The 14411-nt window shown below is 52.1% G+C and overlaps 1 protein-coding gene across 1 annotated transcript in view; it reads left to right on the top strand.

The window, feature by feature from the left end:
• The window catches only part of PPP1R12B (protein phosphatase 1 regulatory subunit 12B), a 69942-nt gene that overhangs the window by 8105 nt on the left and 47426 nt on the right, over positions 1-14411 (top strand). The window contains 11 exon segments of the mRNA XM_081124226.1: positions 4042-4172; positions 4836-4954; positions 5793-5952; positions 6497-6641; positions 7508-7582; positions 7950-8029; positions 8612-8748; positions 9308-9420; positions 10655-10855; positions 11574-11656; positions 12490-12615. Of these exon segments, the coding sequence (XP_080980352.1) occupies positions 4042-4172; positions 4836-4954; positions 5793-5952; positions 6497-6641; positions 7508-7582; positions 7950-8029; positions 8612-8748; positions 9308-9420; positions 10655-10855; positions 11574-11656; positions 12490-12615 (1370 nt within the window).

The raw sequence follows: 14411 nt of genomic DNA, 5'->3' as shown, positions 1-14411 counted from the left end.
CCAGCTTTGCTCTGCAGAAAATAGGCTGGGAAAACTATTACCTCTTGTTCAGTCTCCTTTCTGGGGTAGAATTTGCAAGACTGATTCATACTTTCTGAGAATTTAATCTTCCAGTAATTTTGTGGATTTTCCTCCTCACCCTGCTCAGATCCCAGAATTGCCTGCCTTCTTTCCGCAAAGCTTGCAGGACAGCTCTGACCCACTGCCCATGCCCTAGCTCCCAGCCGTGCTCTCGCGGCTTGTGAAACACTTGTTTGTGGGCACAGAGCGATCTGGAGCTCAGTAGGACGATCCTCTCCATGGGACAGCGGTTTGCCCTGTGGGCCAAGTTGGCAGCAGAGAGGACCTTGGGGGGCCGTGGCTCAGATAGGTAGCCAAGCTATGCAGGAGGCTTCCAGTCCAGACTGACACTGATAAACAAAGTGGCAACCAAAGTGCTTTCATGGGTCTTTGCTCTGCACTTAGTCTAGTCAGGAGTGGCCACCTCTGATCAGCCAATTGGGACATTCCTCATGTGAAATTGGCTGGCTAGGCTAATGTCAGTGCACCCTATAGATGCTAAAGCACATTATTTTTAGGAAGATAGTATCAGGAATTAGAAATGTTCCATGAGCCAAGTGATATCTTGAGCCTGGCCTGAACTCAATTTTGGATGCCTCTAAATTGGCAGGTGGAAGACATGCGGGTGGTTTAGCAACTGAGTATGTGACCTTAAATAAGTCAGTTAACTTTCTGGGCCTAGTTTCTCCATCTGTAAAATGAGAAGTCCTCATGCTTGTTGCTGCTGTTCTTCCTTCTTCCTACAGCGTTGTTAAAACGTACCTTTTGCAAGGAACCTCTTTTGATCGTCTCAGTTGAGATGAGTCTTTCTGTCAACAAATGTGCCTCAGCTCGTGTGTGCAGAATCTGTAAGGGGATAACTTCAGCCAGGGCTTTTGTATTTCTGGACAGGTGTTGGGAACTCAGCTGTGTGCACTCTTTGACCCAAGAGAAACTCATGCTGGGGATTTTTACCACCCCTACCAGGCCACATTTATTATTCCTCAAAATTAGGATTCTCCACGAGGAACAAAGGGGAGGTTTAGAGGTTGGAACTAGGAAACTTCTGTTTGAAGAACTGTGGGTTTTGTGAAGATACAGCTTTCATTTTCTGGACCCTTTCTCCATCTTGATTTTTTAAACTTGCCTTGATGACCAGAGTCAGGCCAGATTTGTAGTGTACCACTGTGTCTGGTGTGGTACAAAGACAACGCCTGGAGGACAGCCCAAAGGGCAGGTCTTCGTTTAAGTGGATGAGGGCATGGGAGTGGGGAAAATGGAGGGAAACCCTGAAGGGTAAGGGCTTGGGCCATCAGAGGAGGTTCTGTTAGAATTCAGATGAACATACTTTTGAAATCTAAATGTTGTCAACTTCTCTTACCTGCAGGGAAGTATTCTCTGGTCCCATATCATGAACGTTTACAGTCTTGGGGACAATATGCCAGTTTACTAAGAATAAAAATTTTAGTGTGACACTCCATGGAAAATTCTTTACTTCTGCTCTCTCTCTTGGCTCTCTCTCCTGAAAGGCTACAGATCTGTGTCCAGAGCTTGCCTAACCACTGAGGACATAATCAGATATATAGTTCTCACCCTCTTGGAGCCAAACTGTTTGTGCCTGGAGTTGTGAGTCTTTCACACAGGCTGACAGTGCTGGTATCACTTGTCATGTTGGAGCGGCTGCTACTATGATTCTGACTTGGGCTGTAGTTACACTGTATCATGATGGGAGTGGAGAGAGGGGCCGTGGTTACACTGTATCATGATGGGAGTGGAGAGAGGGGCCATAGTTACACTGTATCATGATGGGAGTGGAGAGACAGGTATTGAAGGATGGACTCACACTGGATCAGTCTTACCCACTAATATGTGAAAGCTCCTCACAGTAGGGATCATCTGCTGACAGTTGAGATTTCCAAATTACTGACTCTATTAATCATGTTTAATTTACTTGTATAAATTCATGTCATAGGATGAGGCTCCCTCTTTGGAGCAAGAGGACTTGGAGGTTAAGAATGTTGGGTCCCACAGTAAGCTTGTCGGTCAGTCCTGCACCTTCGTTTCAGTTTCAGTCCTCAGCCAGGTTACTTCCAGCAAAGTCCCATATGTGAGAACCAGGTCAGGTTTTTGAGGGGTATTTGGTATTTTGGCTAAAGACTTGTAAGGAAAAAAAATCCTAAGGCTTTTAAATGTAGTTACCTTTTAAAAAGTGGTATTAATTTTTTGACCACTTTTTATCTGACAAAGAATGGTGAGTCACTGCTGTGGTTTTCATTACTACAGGGAGTGAGGATGGGCAGCCTCTCGGTGCTGACATCTCTTCTGTGCCAGTGGATCAGTTTCCTGTGGCTTCTCTAACAGTACCACAAACTGGGTGGCTTAAAACAACAAAAATGTATTGGCTCGCAGTCCTGGAAGCTAAAGTCTGACATCAAGGTGTTGATGGGGCCATGCTCTCTCTGGAGGTCCCAGGGGAGGTTTTTGTCTTTGCCTTTTCCAGCTTCTGGTGCCTGTCAGCAATGGTAGACTTGTGGCCAAATCACTCCAATCTCTGTGGGCACATTGCCTCCTCCTCTTCTGTCTGTTTCAAATCCCCCCTTGCTTGTCTCCTATAAGGACACTTGTCATTGGATAACCCAGGATGAGCTCACCTCAAGATCCTTAATTACGTCTGCAAAGACCTTTCCAAGTGTGGTCCCCAAGGGGGATGGGGATTCGTTATGAGCATCATCACCGCCCAGCACGTGTGTGGTGATTCATTGAAATCCAGACAAGTGTGGGCTGAAACACACAAGCAAGCAGATGTGTCACCTGCCCTGGCATCTGGAGCTGGCTTTGGGAAAGGGAGTCATAGCAGCAAGGTCAGTTCCTGGGGCCGTGGCACTCGGTGGCGGTGACAGTTGCAGGCTATTTTGGGAGCTGAAGAGGCTCTGTGCTGTAAGGCCTACTCTGCAGTCCCAGGGTGAACTCTGGCACCCATCAGCCGTCAGCTACCCCGCCTTCGACAGAGAGAGTGCAGCGTCCGTACAGTAGGCAGCTCACAGCTCTGCCCCCCTGTGTTTGCTAAACTCAAGTCTCTTCCTTGGAGAGAGCTTGTCGTTGCCAAGGAGATGTGACATGCTCATTTCAGGAAGCCTCAAGCAACTACCTGGCAGTGTTTCTGGTAGCTCTCTGGACTAATAACTAAATAATAATGAAATAGTGTCTCCTTTTCTTCAGGAGCTTAGAACAGGTTGTTACTTTGTTAATATTCTGTGTCTTCAGGATGCACAGTGGAAGGAAATGGACGGGAACCGCAGCAGAAGGCGTTGGGTTAAATGTAAAGACTCATCTCCCATTGATGTCCTGAGGAACGTCAGACACTCGTGTGGCCTCCTTTGCCTGCTCAGGGAAAGGGAAGACCCACCCACCTGGTTGGTCAGTGTAGCTCTGCGGGAGGCAGGGTGCTGGGCGCACCCGCTGTGCCTCCTCCGCGGCTGAGTCAGCACAGCTCCAGAGGCTCACGTGGGGAGAGGGCGTCTGAATGCTGTGGTCACTGGGCAGGTTTTCAGGGATGTGCCCTCTCCTCCATGGCTTCAGCCTGTGCCCTCTGGAGGCAACAGAAAAGAGGAAAGAACAGCGGCAGCCACACCTCCCCCTGAGGAGCTGGGCTGGGACCTGTGTGACTCTCCTTTAAAATTCATGAGCAGGTCCGAGGTTTACAGCGTGCCCTCTTTTTGTAATATGGCGACGTAACAGGTCACCCGCTCAGAGTACTTGAGAACCTTGCTCGCAGCCAGTCCTGTTAGCTGTGGAAATGAGGGCGAGTCTCTCTGTGCCTGTTCCCACCGAGACCCTGAGGCATGGAGGCGACGGGGTCCGTCCCAGATCGCAGAGCTGTGTCGTGCTCTGGACAGCTTCCTGCAGGAGTGGGAATGAGCCATTGGAACTGCTGCCCATCAGCTTCCCAGGCGTGTCCACATGCAGCAGGGCCGTGAGCGAGCGATGGGCTTCTCTCTGCAGGCCTGTATTGATGAAAATCTGGACATGGTGAAGTTCCTGGTGGAGAGCAGAGCCGACGTGAACCGGCAGGACAACGAGGGCTGGACGCCCCTGCACGCAGCAGCCTCCTGCGGCCATCTCAACATCGCAGAGTGAGTCCCCTTCTGCCCGAGAGCTGGGGCGCCCTCGATAGTTGCTGCCCTCTGTTACGAGTCACAAAGCAGGAATGATCAATACTGTGCTTACATCACTGCTCATTTATTCTAAGGCTTCTAAACACGTTTCAATTTCTTGCTCCCTCCCTTGGAAGAGTAGCAAGAAGACCTCTGTCAGTGCTGAGTGAGAGCAGACAGGAGGCTTTGTTTTCTCAGGGGGATGTGTTGAGCTAATGGGCATTTCTGAGCCTCTGGGAACTAGGATTCTCGGGGTAAAGCAAATGGTACTCCAAAGCCCGGTATTTATTCTCCTTCAGGGGTAAGTGTGAAGCTAAAGAGGTTTTTACTTTTTATCCCAAAGTGGTTTGGGACAGTAGCCTCCCTTAACAATAACCCTTCCTCGTTCATGGCAACCCAGAGTACTTTCTAGAAGTGAAAGTAGTCTGGATCAGGTCAGAAAAGGCACAGGCGGGGCCCGGATGCCCAGGCGACACTGCCTGACCCGCGGAGGGAGGCAGAGATGCCGAGGGGAGGCTAGGCCGTGTCGTCTCTCTCATGCCATGGAGGCCGGGAGGGAGGAGATAGTGTCAGGCTTCACAGCCACGGCCACGACCGTGGTGAGGAGGACAGGTAGTGTTGACTCTGGTCTCGCCCGCACAGGTACTTCCTTAGCCATGGCGCCAACGTGGGCATCGTCAACAGCGAAGGGGAGGTCCCGTCCGACCTTGCAGAGGAGCCGGCCGTGAAGGACCTTCTTCTGGAGCATGTGAAGCAGCAAGGTGAGCAGGGGAGGGGTGGGGGCTCAGGGCCAAAATGCAGGGAGCCCTGGGTCAGGGCGGGGCACCTGTGCACAGCTAGTCATCTGAGACCCCCTCAGACCTCAAGGAGCGTGGGCTTCGGGTGTTTGCCAGGACGTGGTCAGTGGTAGTTTTCAGCCTTCCTATTAAGCAGCCTCAGCCAGAACCTGCCCTGGTTCCAAGGACCCAGCTGCAAGGGCCTTCCTGGTGTGACTCTTAGGAGAGAGGCCAGTGCTGGCCACACCCACGCCCACGTGTTGCAGACTTTCCAGAGCTGAATGCATCTCGTACCTGGACCTCCCTGTTCTGGAGCCGTGGACGCTTGGTTTTTCTGCTCCCCTTGTGCAGTTTTGAGACCTGTTGAATTAGAGTTGATGCCGAGTCTTCCGCCCAGACCTAGGCCGTCAGAGCTGTGGTGGCAGCTCGAGCGTGTTCTGTGGCCTCTGTGTCTCTCTCCTCATCTGTTTTCTGGGCTGTGGAGACTGTAATTTTCACCTCGGGGGATGGTGGAGACTGAAGTGCTGTGACCAGGAAGAGGACTTTGGGATGGACGGCTTTGAACAGAGACCCTGACATAAACACAGTGGCCCCTTTGGTCTTTGTGTTCTTGGGCCTGTCCCTGATGGACCTGCCATCTCGTTACACTCCTGACACTCTGATGTTGGCAAAACTAAGAACTTATAAATGCCATTACTCCACACGAGGGTGATCTGATGGGTGCCGGGCTGGTGACTGAAGGGCTGCCTGTGGCTGTGTTTAGGGTGTGCTTGAGTCTAAGGCTGAGTGGCCTTGGTGACCTCTGTGCCCGTGGCTCCCACAGGGGTCGACCTCGAGCAGGCACGGAAGGAGGAAGAGCAGCGGATGCTTCAGGACTCAAGGCAGTGGCTCAACAGCGGGAAGATAGAGGACACCAGGCAGGCTCGCTCGGGGGCCACCGCCCTGCACGTGGCTGCTGCCAAGGGCTACTCCGAGGTCCTCAGGTGTGTCATCCACCTCGGCCTTGGGGAGGCGTGGGCGAGCAGAATGAGATTCCCAGCCTGCTGTGTCTTTGTGCAGTCTTCCCTTACGTTTGCTGGGGTTCCTCCATGGACCCCCCCAGCCTCCGCTGTCCCTCTGGCTTCTCACTGGCATGTATGAGGGTAGCCTGGCTGAGAAGATGACCTTACGGGCCTTTCCCAGTTCCAGGGGCCAGTGTTAATATCCCTGTGGCCACCTCCTCTGCGACACATCACGCAGGACTGATTTATGGTCATTGGGGCCTCTTTGGACACAGACGGTCTCTCTGGGCTCATTAGTCAGTGATACAGATCCAAACGCTGTGCAGGTGGAACGACTGTGCCCAGGGGTCCCACATGGCCTTGGGGTGGCTCAGCCTTGCTGTGATGGGGCCTCAGTGTGTAACTGAAACCCAAGCTATGCCTGAGGGACAGGAGAGCTGTGACCCCTGGGCTCTGCTAGGTGTTTGTGTACTTGGCAGGAAACTGAAACAGAGAATACAAACGTCCTGTTTGGTTTTCTTCTCAGACTGTTAATTCAGGCTGGCTATGACCTGGACGTGCAGGACCACGACGGCTGGACACCCCTCCATGCCGCTGCGCACTGGGGGGTGAAGGAGGCATGCTCCATCCTGGCAGAGGCCCTCTGCGACATGGACATCAGGAACAAGCTGGTGAGCCAGCCAGGCCTCCGCATGGGCAGCAAGACTGTGCCAGGCCTGCAACTGAGGCTCAGAGTCTGTGAACGGCCAGGCTCACTGGCCGGGGACATGGGACACACATCACTGTGGCTATGGGGCTGCTCCCTGAGCCCTGTGTCAACACAAAGGGGTTTACTGGGTAAATGAAGCTCCAGTGACCCAGCCCCCTGATTCCACCAATGTTGAAGCCTTTAAAACAAGCTAACAGGAGGCTACCGTCTATGAGGAGGTGTGGAAGATTTTACTTTACTATATTTTTAATTCTAAGACTTTTAATAGCTGGACTCCCTTCACATTCAGTCATTAAAAAACGTAATAATTACAAGTTTGGCTGAAATTGTGTTCCTCACTTTCCCATGTCTATGGAACTTTAGGAATTCAGAGACGCGGCCCTTTAGTGAGGGGTGTTCCTATCTGCCTTCCCCTCCTGATCCATGTCTGCTCTCTGATTGTGGGTTCAGGTCCCTGGTATTTCCCAGAGGAGACAGCCCTGCCCTCTTCCAAGGAACTGGTCTTGGGACGTGACTTTCGTGCACATGCGCCCAGGTCCCCCTGAGGCTTCTGAGAGCCCCTATCGAGTTATCATTTAGGAAAGACCATTTAGGAAAAGGTCTAGAGAAAGGCAGTAAGCGTCCAAATGATGTGGTCATTTCCTCAATACTGTTTACAAATTATAAACTCTATCCGTAAGGGTTTTCTGTCTCTCTGTGATAGACGAAGGCCTTGTCATAATGTAGAGCCGATCATGAGGGAAGCAGTAGTGACTATTGAAGATACTCTGGTAGAGTCTCGTAATCCCTGCTCTGTTTCTCATGGTAATGGTACCTTCTCTCCCCCAGGGCCAGACACCATTTGATGTGGCTGACGAGGGCCTTGTGGAGCACCTGGAGATGCTCCAGAAGAAGCAGAGTGTGGTGAGTCCACGGGGTGCTTGAGAGTGGTCGGACAGTCTCAGCCCACCCCAGGCATCTCTGTCTCTTGCTCTGGTCATGTCTTCATTCCGAAGAGGGCACTCTTTTCCTCCAGGCCCTGTCAGCGTCCTGTTAAAAGGAAATTTCCCAGAAACCGTGGTTGTTAAAGTTCACTCATCACAAGAAAGCCTTCAATCAGCTGGAAGTTAAAAATAACGGACTAGCAGTTCCCCTTGTGTCCTAGAAAGTGACCGTTCTTTCCTCCCCTCAGTGTTGGCCTTGTCGTCTTCAGAATGACGGTTCCATGTTGAGTCCTCCCCTGTACTGATTTTTGTCAAGGGTCAACCTCTTTCCTTTTCTCACTTTCCAGCTTCGAAGTGAAAAGGAGACACGGAATAAGCTCATTGAGTCGGACCTGAACAGCAGATTGCAGAGCGGACTCTTCAAGAAGTAAGACGTTGGGGGCATGCGTTTGTGACACACTTAGCTGAGGATTTGTGCAATGGGAAAACTTTGATTTTAGCCAAATGATCTTTGAATGTGTGGGATCATGTGAAGGCGGGGAGGGGCATTGATGTGTGGGGAGACACTGAGGGTGGGGGGGAATGAATCGACATTGGGCAGCATTTCTTGTTCCCCAGCTTAGGGGGTCCCGAATCCCAGCCTCCTCCCTGATGGGACATTCCATGGGCTCAGGGACCACCCCAGAGTCAGCAGGATCCCCGCGTGTCATAAGCTTGTCATAAGTAACTGTTGTTAGGCGACTTATATTCACCTGCTCCGGCAGCACCCAGGTCGTGGCCCTCTTTTCTTTGTTGAACAGGCTGGAGCTCCTTAGTCACATTCCACAGTCAAACAGCAGCCTTAGAGTGTAAAGGGCGAGACTCAGAGCAGCTGCAGAAAGAGATCTGAACACATTCCTGTTGTTGCTGCGACAGGTTTATAGCCTCATCCTCCTGATGCCGACTGTCAGTGCACTTAAGAGATGGTTGTTGTTTCTGAATGACACTCGAACTGTCTTCTTTAATTTAGCAAAGAAAAGATGCTCTACGAGGAGGAGACACCCGAATCCCACGAAGCGGAGGAAGGAAACAAGGCGTCCAGCAGCTCCAGCTCGGAGGAGGAGGGCGAAGACGAGGCATCTGAGTCTGAGACTGAGAAGGAGGCAGGTAATGCAGACGTTCCTGCACGGTCCTGTGTTTCCCGTGCGAGATGCACACTGCCCATCAGAGCCGGAGCCTCAGAGGGCTCAAGGGAATGTGCTTTCCGCTTTCAGAGATGAGATTCTGCTAGTTCCGCTAGTGAGAACTCGATCGTTAAAGTGGTGAGCTGAGTTAGAGCAGTTGTCCTGTAGCCACAGGACAGGGTATGCAAAGAAGTCCTGTGTGGACGCCACCAGTTCCGACCTTGGGCCCTGGGCGAGGCAGAGGACATGGGTCTTACAGAGGCACGTTTGGTTGGTGCCTCCTGTGTCTGTCCAGCTGGGAAACCCATTAGAGGCGAGGCTGGGCATTGAGCTTATAGTGTAGTCCGTGTTCCCTGAGCTCGGCTGTAGCAGGGCCCACAATAAAGGTTTTAGAAGGTGCTAGAGGTTTCATCAGTTTGAGGTCAAGCATATGCAGCCCTAGTCAGTTTGGGTGATGGGTAAACCTGTTTTGTTAGCAGGAAAGCACATGCACAGAGACAAGATTTTCACATGTGCACTTGTGCCTCCTGTGTCTTAAATAGATCAAAAGCCAGAGGCCGTTGTCAACCATTCCAACTCAGAAAGCAAGGGCCGTATCATGGAGCAGACACCAGCACCAGCTCAGAATACCTCCTCTGCCTCCTCAGCCCGGAGGGTAAGTATTTTGGGATTAATTTGGATATTATGTTTGCCCAACTGCAGTAACATACTTAGAAAGGCCTTAAGGATACAGTCTTACAAAACAATAAAAATACATTCTTGCCTGTATGGTCTGCTCAGTGCCCTAACAAAACACTGGGTGCCTTTAAACAGTGCTACTTTATTTCAGCTTATTGGTCCTCTCAGTGCCTCGTGAATTGAAAAGGCTGCATTCTGGTGTCATCCTGGAAACAGAGGCCTGATGCCTCACTCACTCCAGGGTGTCGCTGTGACAGGGTTCACGACGAAGGCAGCCTCGCGCATCTCCCACGGCTCGGTGTGATCACACACATATACTTATTCCACGTTGCTAAAATAATGCCAGGACAGGCATTTTCCCCTCAGAGCCAGGCCTCCAAAGCCAGACAGATACATGCAAATGACCAGTGAAAAGAGGAAGTCCAGGTGTGACATGGGACGAGTGATTTTGCGTTTCTGTTGTGCTGTCACTTGTCACTGTTCCACCAGGAAGGGTGTCCCTCTCTCTGGACAAGGACCTGGGAGGGATGGTTGGCTGGTGTTCTGAAGGCCCTTATACCCCAGACAGTCTTTGGGCCAACACTGTTGTTTTCTGTGGTTTACGACAAAGTGACATAATTAAGGACAGTGAAAGTTTTCCATAAGCTTCTTTGTGATGGTAAAATTTTTTAAGTGAAATGATGACTCTGGATCAAATAACTGTTTTCTTGAAATGAGATTAGCACTGGTGTGCAGGGCCTTCCGAGTATTTTCTAGGAATTACTTAAATTAGACTAGCACCTCATCTCAGCACCTCCCACGTGTGCACATACACTGGGGCTCAGCTCCTGTGTGAGGGGAGTATGCTCTTTCTCCCGTTTCTCAAATGGGCATGTTGAGACCTAGACAAGCATCCTATTTTCAGTTACCTGGCGAGAGGAGGTGTGTCCGAGCTCGGCACTGGCTGCACAGACACGGGAGTGTGTCTGATTTCTCAGAGCAGCCCCGTCAAGGGGAGCTGTGTTGAGAGTCTGGGGCTCTTTCTGGCTCAGGGACAAAGGCAGCCTCAGGGTGTGTGGTGTCTGCAGGTGAGGGCGGGAGCACTGGCTGAGAGCCTGTGGCCTTATCAGGTTCTAGGGTACAGAGGCAGAGGGGCTGAAAGGAGTCTCGAGGGGCTGAAAGGAGTCTCCAGGTCCCTTCCTTCTCTCTCCTGTTTGCTCCTTCCCTTGCAGATCGCCAGCCTTTTTAACCAGCTGGAGGAGCCCAAGGACGAGTCTCCTTCTTCATGGCGCCTGGGACTCAGAAAGACTGGCAGCCACAACACGCTGAGTGCGGTGGCCGACACCCGGGAAGCTGCGAGGGACCGGGGCTCCGCCCTCTCCCGCTCTGCGTCCAGTCCTCGCATCTCCGCTCTGCTGGACAACAGAGACAAGGTGCGGCACAGGCTCCGGGCAGGTTCCTTCCAGGAAATTCACTCTCAGGATGAGTGAAAGGACAGCTTAGTCAAGAGCTGTTCGCTTGCTTTGCCTGCTTAGCAGAAAGAAAAACCCTTCCTTTCAGCATAGCTCGCACTCACATCTCCATTTCCTCCTTACCATGGGCAAAAAATAAGTCAGAAGCGTGGCCTAAAGGTCCCTGAGCCAACACCAGTCACTTACTCTTCCCATGTTTGGAAGCAGAGTCCTCGGCGGGCCTCTCCATGCGCTGAAGCTCAGGCAGGTCCTTGCTGAGGACAAGGCCCAGTGTCCCGCTCGCTCATTCGTGGGTGTGGTCTGGCCAACTCCACAGGCAGCTCATTGCCTTTCTTCACTGTTGGTTCCAGACAGTTGGCGGTTGGTCTCCCTTGGAGCCCTGCCCCTCTCGGCCCCTGTGGCTGGTTTCAGGGACGGCGGGGGGGGGGGGGGGGGTGCTACTCCTTGTCTGGCTGTCCCAGCTTTTCCAGGAGGTCATTTCCCTGCATGTTGGTTTTTCACAGAGGAACCTTGGGAATAAGCCTTTGAGAGCTAACCCTTTGTAACAGATGCCACCTGGAATGGGACTGAAGCTGGAAATAAGATTTATGGGTGAACCCATTTCTGCTCTTCCACCCCAAATACATGACCACTGGTCCGGGTGTACCTGCTCCATGCTTCACCTGTCTTGGTTTTACAGGAAAGAGAAAACAAAAGCTATTTTAGCTCCCTGGCGCCCCGGAGGCTCAGCAGCACAAGTGACGCTGAAGAGAAAGAGAACAGGTAACTGCACGAGGCCCCTCCCTGGTGGGCTCGTCCACGGCAGGCCTGGAACGGCAGGGTCTCTACCTTCGCAGGTGCCCTTATGCCCAGCACAGGCCCACCCCAGGGCAACCACTAACAGTATTGCTGTTTTGTTGAATTGATCAGCTTCTGATTTGTAAGTAGATAAAATTTCAGTCTTCCTTATCTGTTAAAATGAATTCATCACTGAGTGTCAGAGCAGAAGCTGACCTACAACCTGTCTCAGGTGCAGTCCTCCCAGGCATCACCTGGGCACGTCAGAAATGCAGACTCTCAGGCTCCACCCAGATCTGAACTGGAATCTCCATTCTAGCAACAGTCCATGGGTGACTCAGATGCACACACACCTCTGAGAGGGACCACTCTGCAGATGCAGCTCTAGCAAAGGCTAGAGTTGACCGTGTGGTCAGAACCACTGCCACAGCCTTTCCTGGCGCCTTTCACTGGTGATGCTAATGAGGCCGCAGCAGGTCCTTCTCTTTCCTCTTTCCCTGTGACATCTTCCTCATCTGCCCCTTCTCTGCCTCCTGCTGGGGGCAGATTTGCAAAGCGTTGTAAAGGGGGAACAGAAGTGAGCTCCCATTATGAAAGGTTTGGAGGCCTTTCACATGGGACTCAGCTGAAATGAGTCAGCTTTGAAGTTGAGGAAGGCAGCAGATGAGCCTTCACTCATCCTCTGCACAGAGTGGGAGCAGCAGACACAGCGAGATCATTGCTCCAGCCGCACTCAGCCTGCTCCTGGCTCCTTCGCGCAGCGTGCGGACTCTGGTGGGAGAGTCAGTGTTTGCTTTGGTTTCCTTTCTGCCTCTCAGAGAATCAGCTGTAAACCTGGTGAGGAGCGGCTCATACACACGGCAGCTGCGGAGGGACGAAGCCAAGGGGAGTGAGACTCCGCAGACCGTTGCCCCTTCCACTTATGTGTCCACCTACCTGAAAAGGTACCAGGTCCCGTGGGCGGGAGGCGAGTGCCCCACTGTGGCCTGGGGTACGCGGTTAGTAACTGCACATTTACAGCCAGCAAGCACCACAAAAATAAGTCAGGAAATGAATTATGTTAGATTTCGTGGTAGTAACGCTTGACTAATTTGAAATTAAAATTAGTTTTTCTAAATGAATCAAAGTAAGCCAATTCCAACTCCTTACCACGGGCAGGCCTGAGCTCACGCTCCACCCTGGATCTGGTTAAACCGCCCAGCAGAAGTGCCCCCGGAACTCCAAGCAGGACTGTGGCCTCCTGCCCTGGGTCTAAAGTAACGGCCGTTCTCATCACAGTGTGTTTGGTGGAGGCTGCCAGGTGGTGAGGGAGACAGCGGCTGTGGGCTGCGTCGGGACATTTCATGCTGCAAAGCCTGTCAGCCGAGGGACTTGGGTTGTTTTCTCTTTATGACTCATGGCCCTCAGGTCCGTCAAGATGTGAAACTCGCAAGTTTGGTGCAGAGAAGGTACATGGGCTCCCTCTTTTCTCATCTGTCCCTCTTCTGTGATTATCTTCTCTTCCCTGTACCAGCCGGCAAGCAGAGCACCTTGGCCAGAGCCATCGAGCTCTCATATCTTCTCAGTTAGTGTTTAATCTGAACATTGCTGCTGACGTGGAGGAATCTGCTTCTCATTGCTCACTCTGAGCTCTCTCGTCTCTGCTGCTCACCCTCCCGCTGCCCCTTCCTGCTTATCCTCAGCGGCAGGTGGTGTAGGTCACTGATGGGCACCTAGACGCAGGCTTTGACCTTACACTGTGTTTGGGATTAAGACTTATTTCTACTTATCAGGAGAACCTTGTTTACTAGTTAATGTCGGAACATGTGAGCTATGAGACAAACAGCCGCTGTTCGGAGACGCCTGTGAGGGAGGCTCAGCCTTGTCCCCTGGTCACTGGAGCTGTCTCACGGGCTCAGCCTTGTTCCCTGGTCACTGGAGCTGTCTCACAAGCTCAGCCTTGTCCCCTGGTCACTGGAGCTGTCTCACAGGCTCAGCCTTGTTCCCTGGTCACTGGAGCTGTCTCACAAGCTCAGCCTTGTCCCCTGGTCACTGGAGCTGTCTCACAGGCTCAGCCTTGTCCCTTGGTCACTGGAGCTGTCTCACAGGCTCAGCCTTGTTCCCTGGTCACTGGAGCTGTCTCACAGGCTCAGCCTTGTTCCCTGGTCACTGGAGCTCTCTCCACAGGCTCAGCCTCGTCCCCTGGTCACTGGAGCTGTCTCACGGGCTCAGCCTTGTTCCCTGGTCACTGGAGCTTTCTCATGGGCTCAGCTATGTCCCCTGGTCACTGGAGCTGTCTCCACAGGCTCAGCCTTGTCCCTTGGTCACTGGAGCTGTCTCCCACAGGCTCGGCGTCCTTGGCTTACTGAGGCCGGCATCTCCTTATCTAAGACTAAGGCATCAGTCTAGATATGTCATCACAGCTTACAGCTAGATCCAAAAAGACTTTTCTGAGAGAATGTTGATCTTGGAGAGAGGAAGCTGCCCTAGATGCTCAGGCTGGCCATTACTTTGTGGTGGGTTTATTGGGGTTCACAATCCAGATTAGTGGCCCAGGGCTGAACAAGCAGCACATGGTTTGGTGGAGTCGCTGGGCATGACTGGTGAGCAGAGGAGAAAGGGCCGCCTCTGTGGAGGTGGAAGGCAGGCTTCCTGATGGGGGCATTTTCTGAGAAAAGATTGAGAACGTGCTTCATACTTGGGATTTCAAAGCTTTTCTCCTGTAACCCTAAGGCCCTTTTGGGTTTTACAAAATCTTGCT

This window comes from Miniopterus schreibersii (genome assembly GCF_964146895.1).
Source record: "Miniopterus schreibersii genome assembly, chromosome: 21".
NCBI classification, from domain to species: domain Eukaryota; kingdom Metazoa; phylum Chordata; class Mammalia; order Chiroptera; family Miniopteridae; genus Miniopterus; species Miniopterus schreibersii.
The sequence above is the reverse complement of the archived record's forward strand: the minus strand, read 5'-3'. Positions and strand labels throughout refer to the sequence as shown.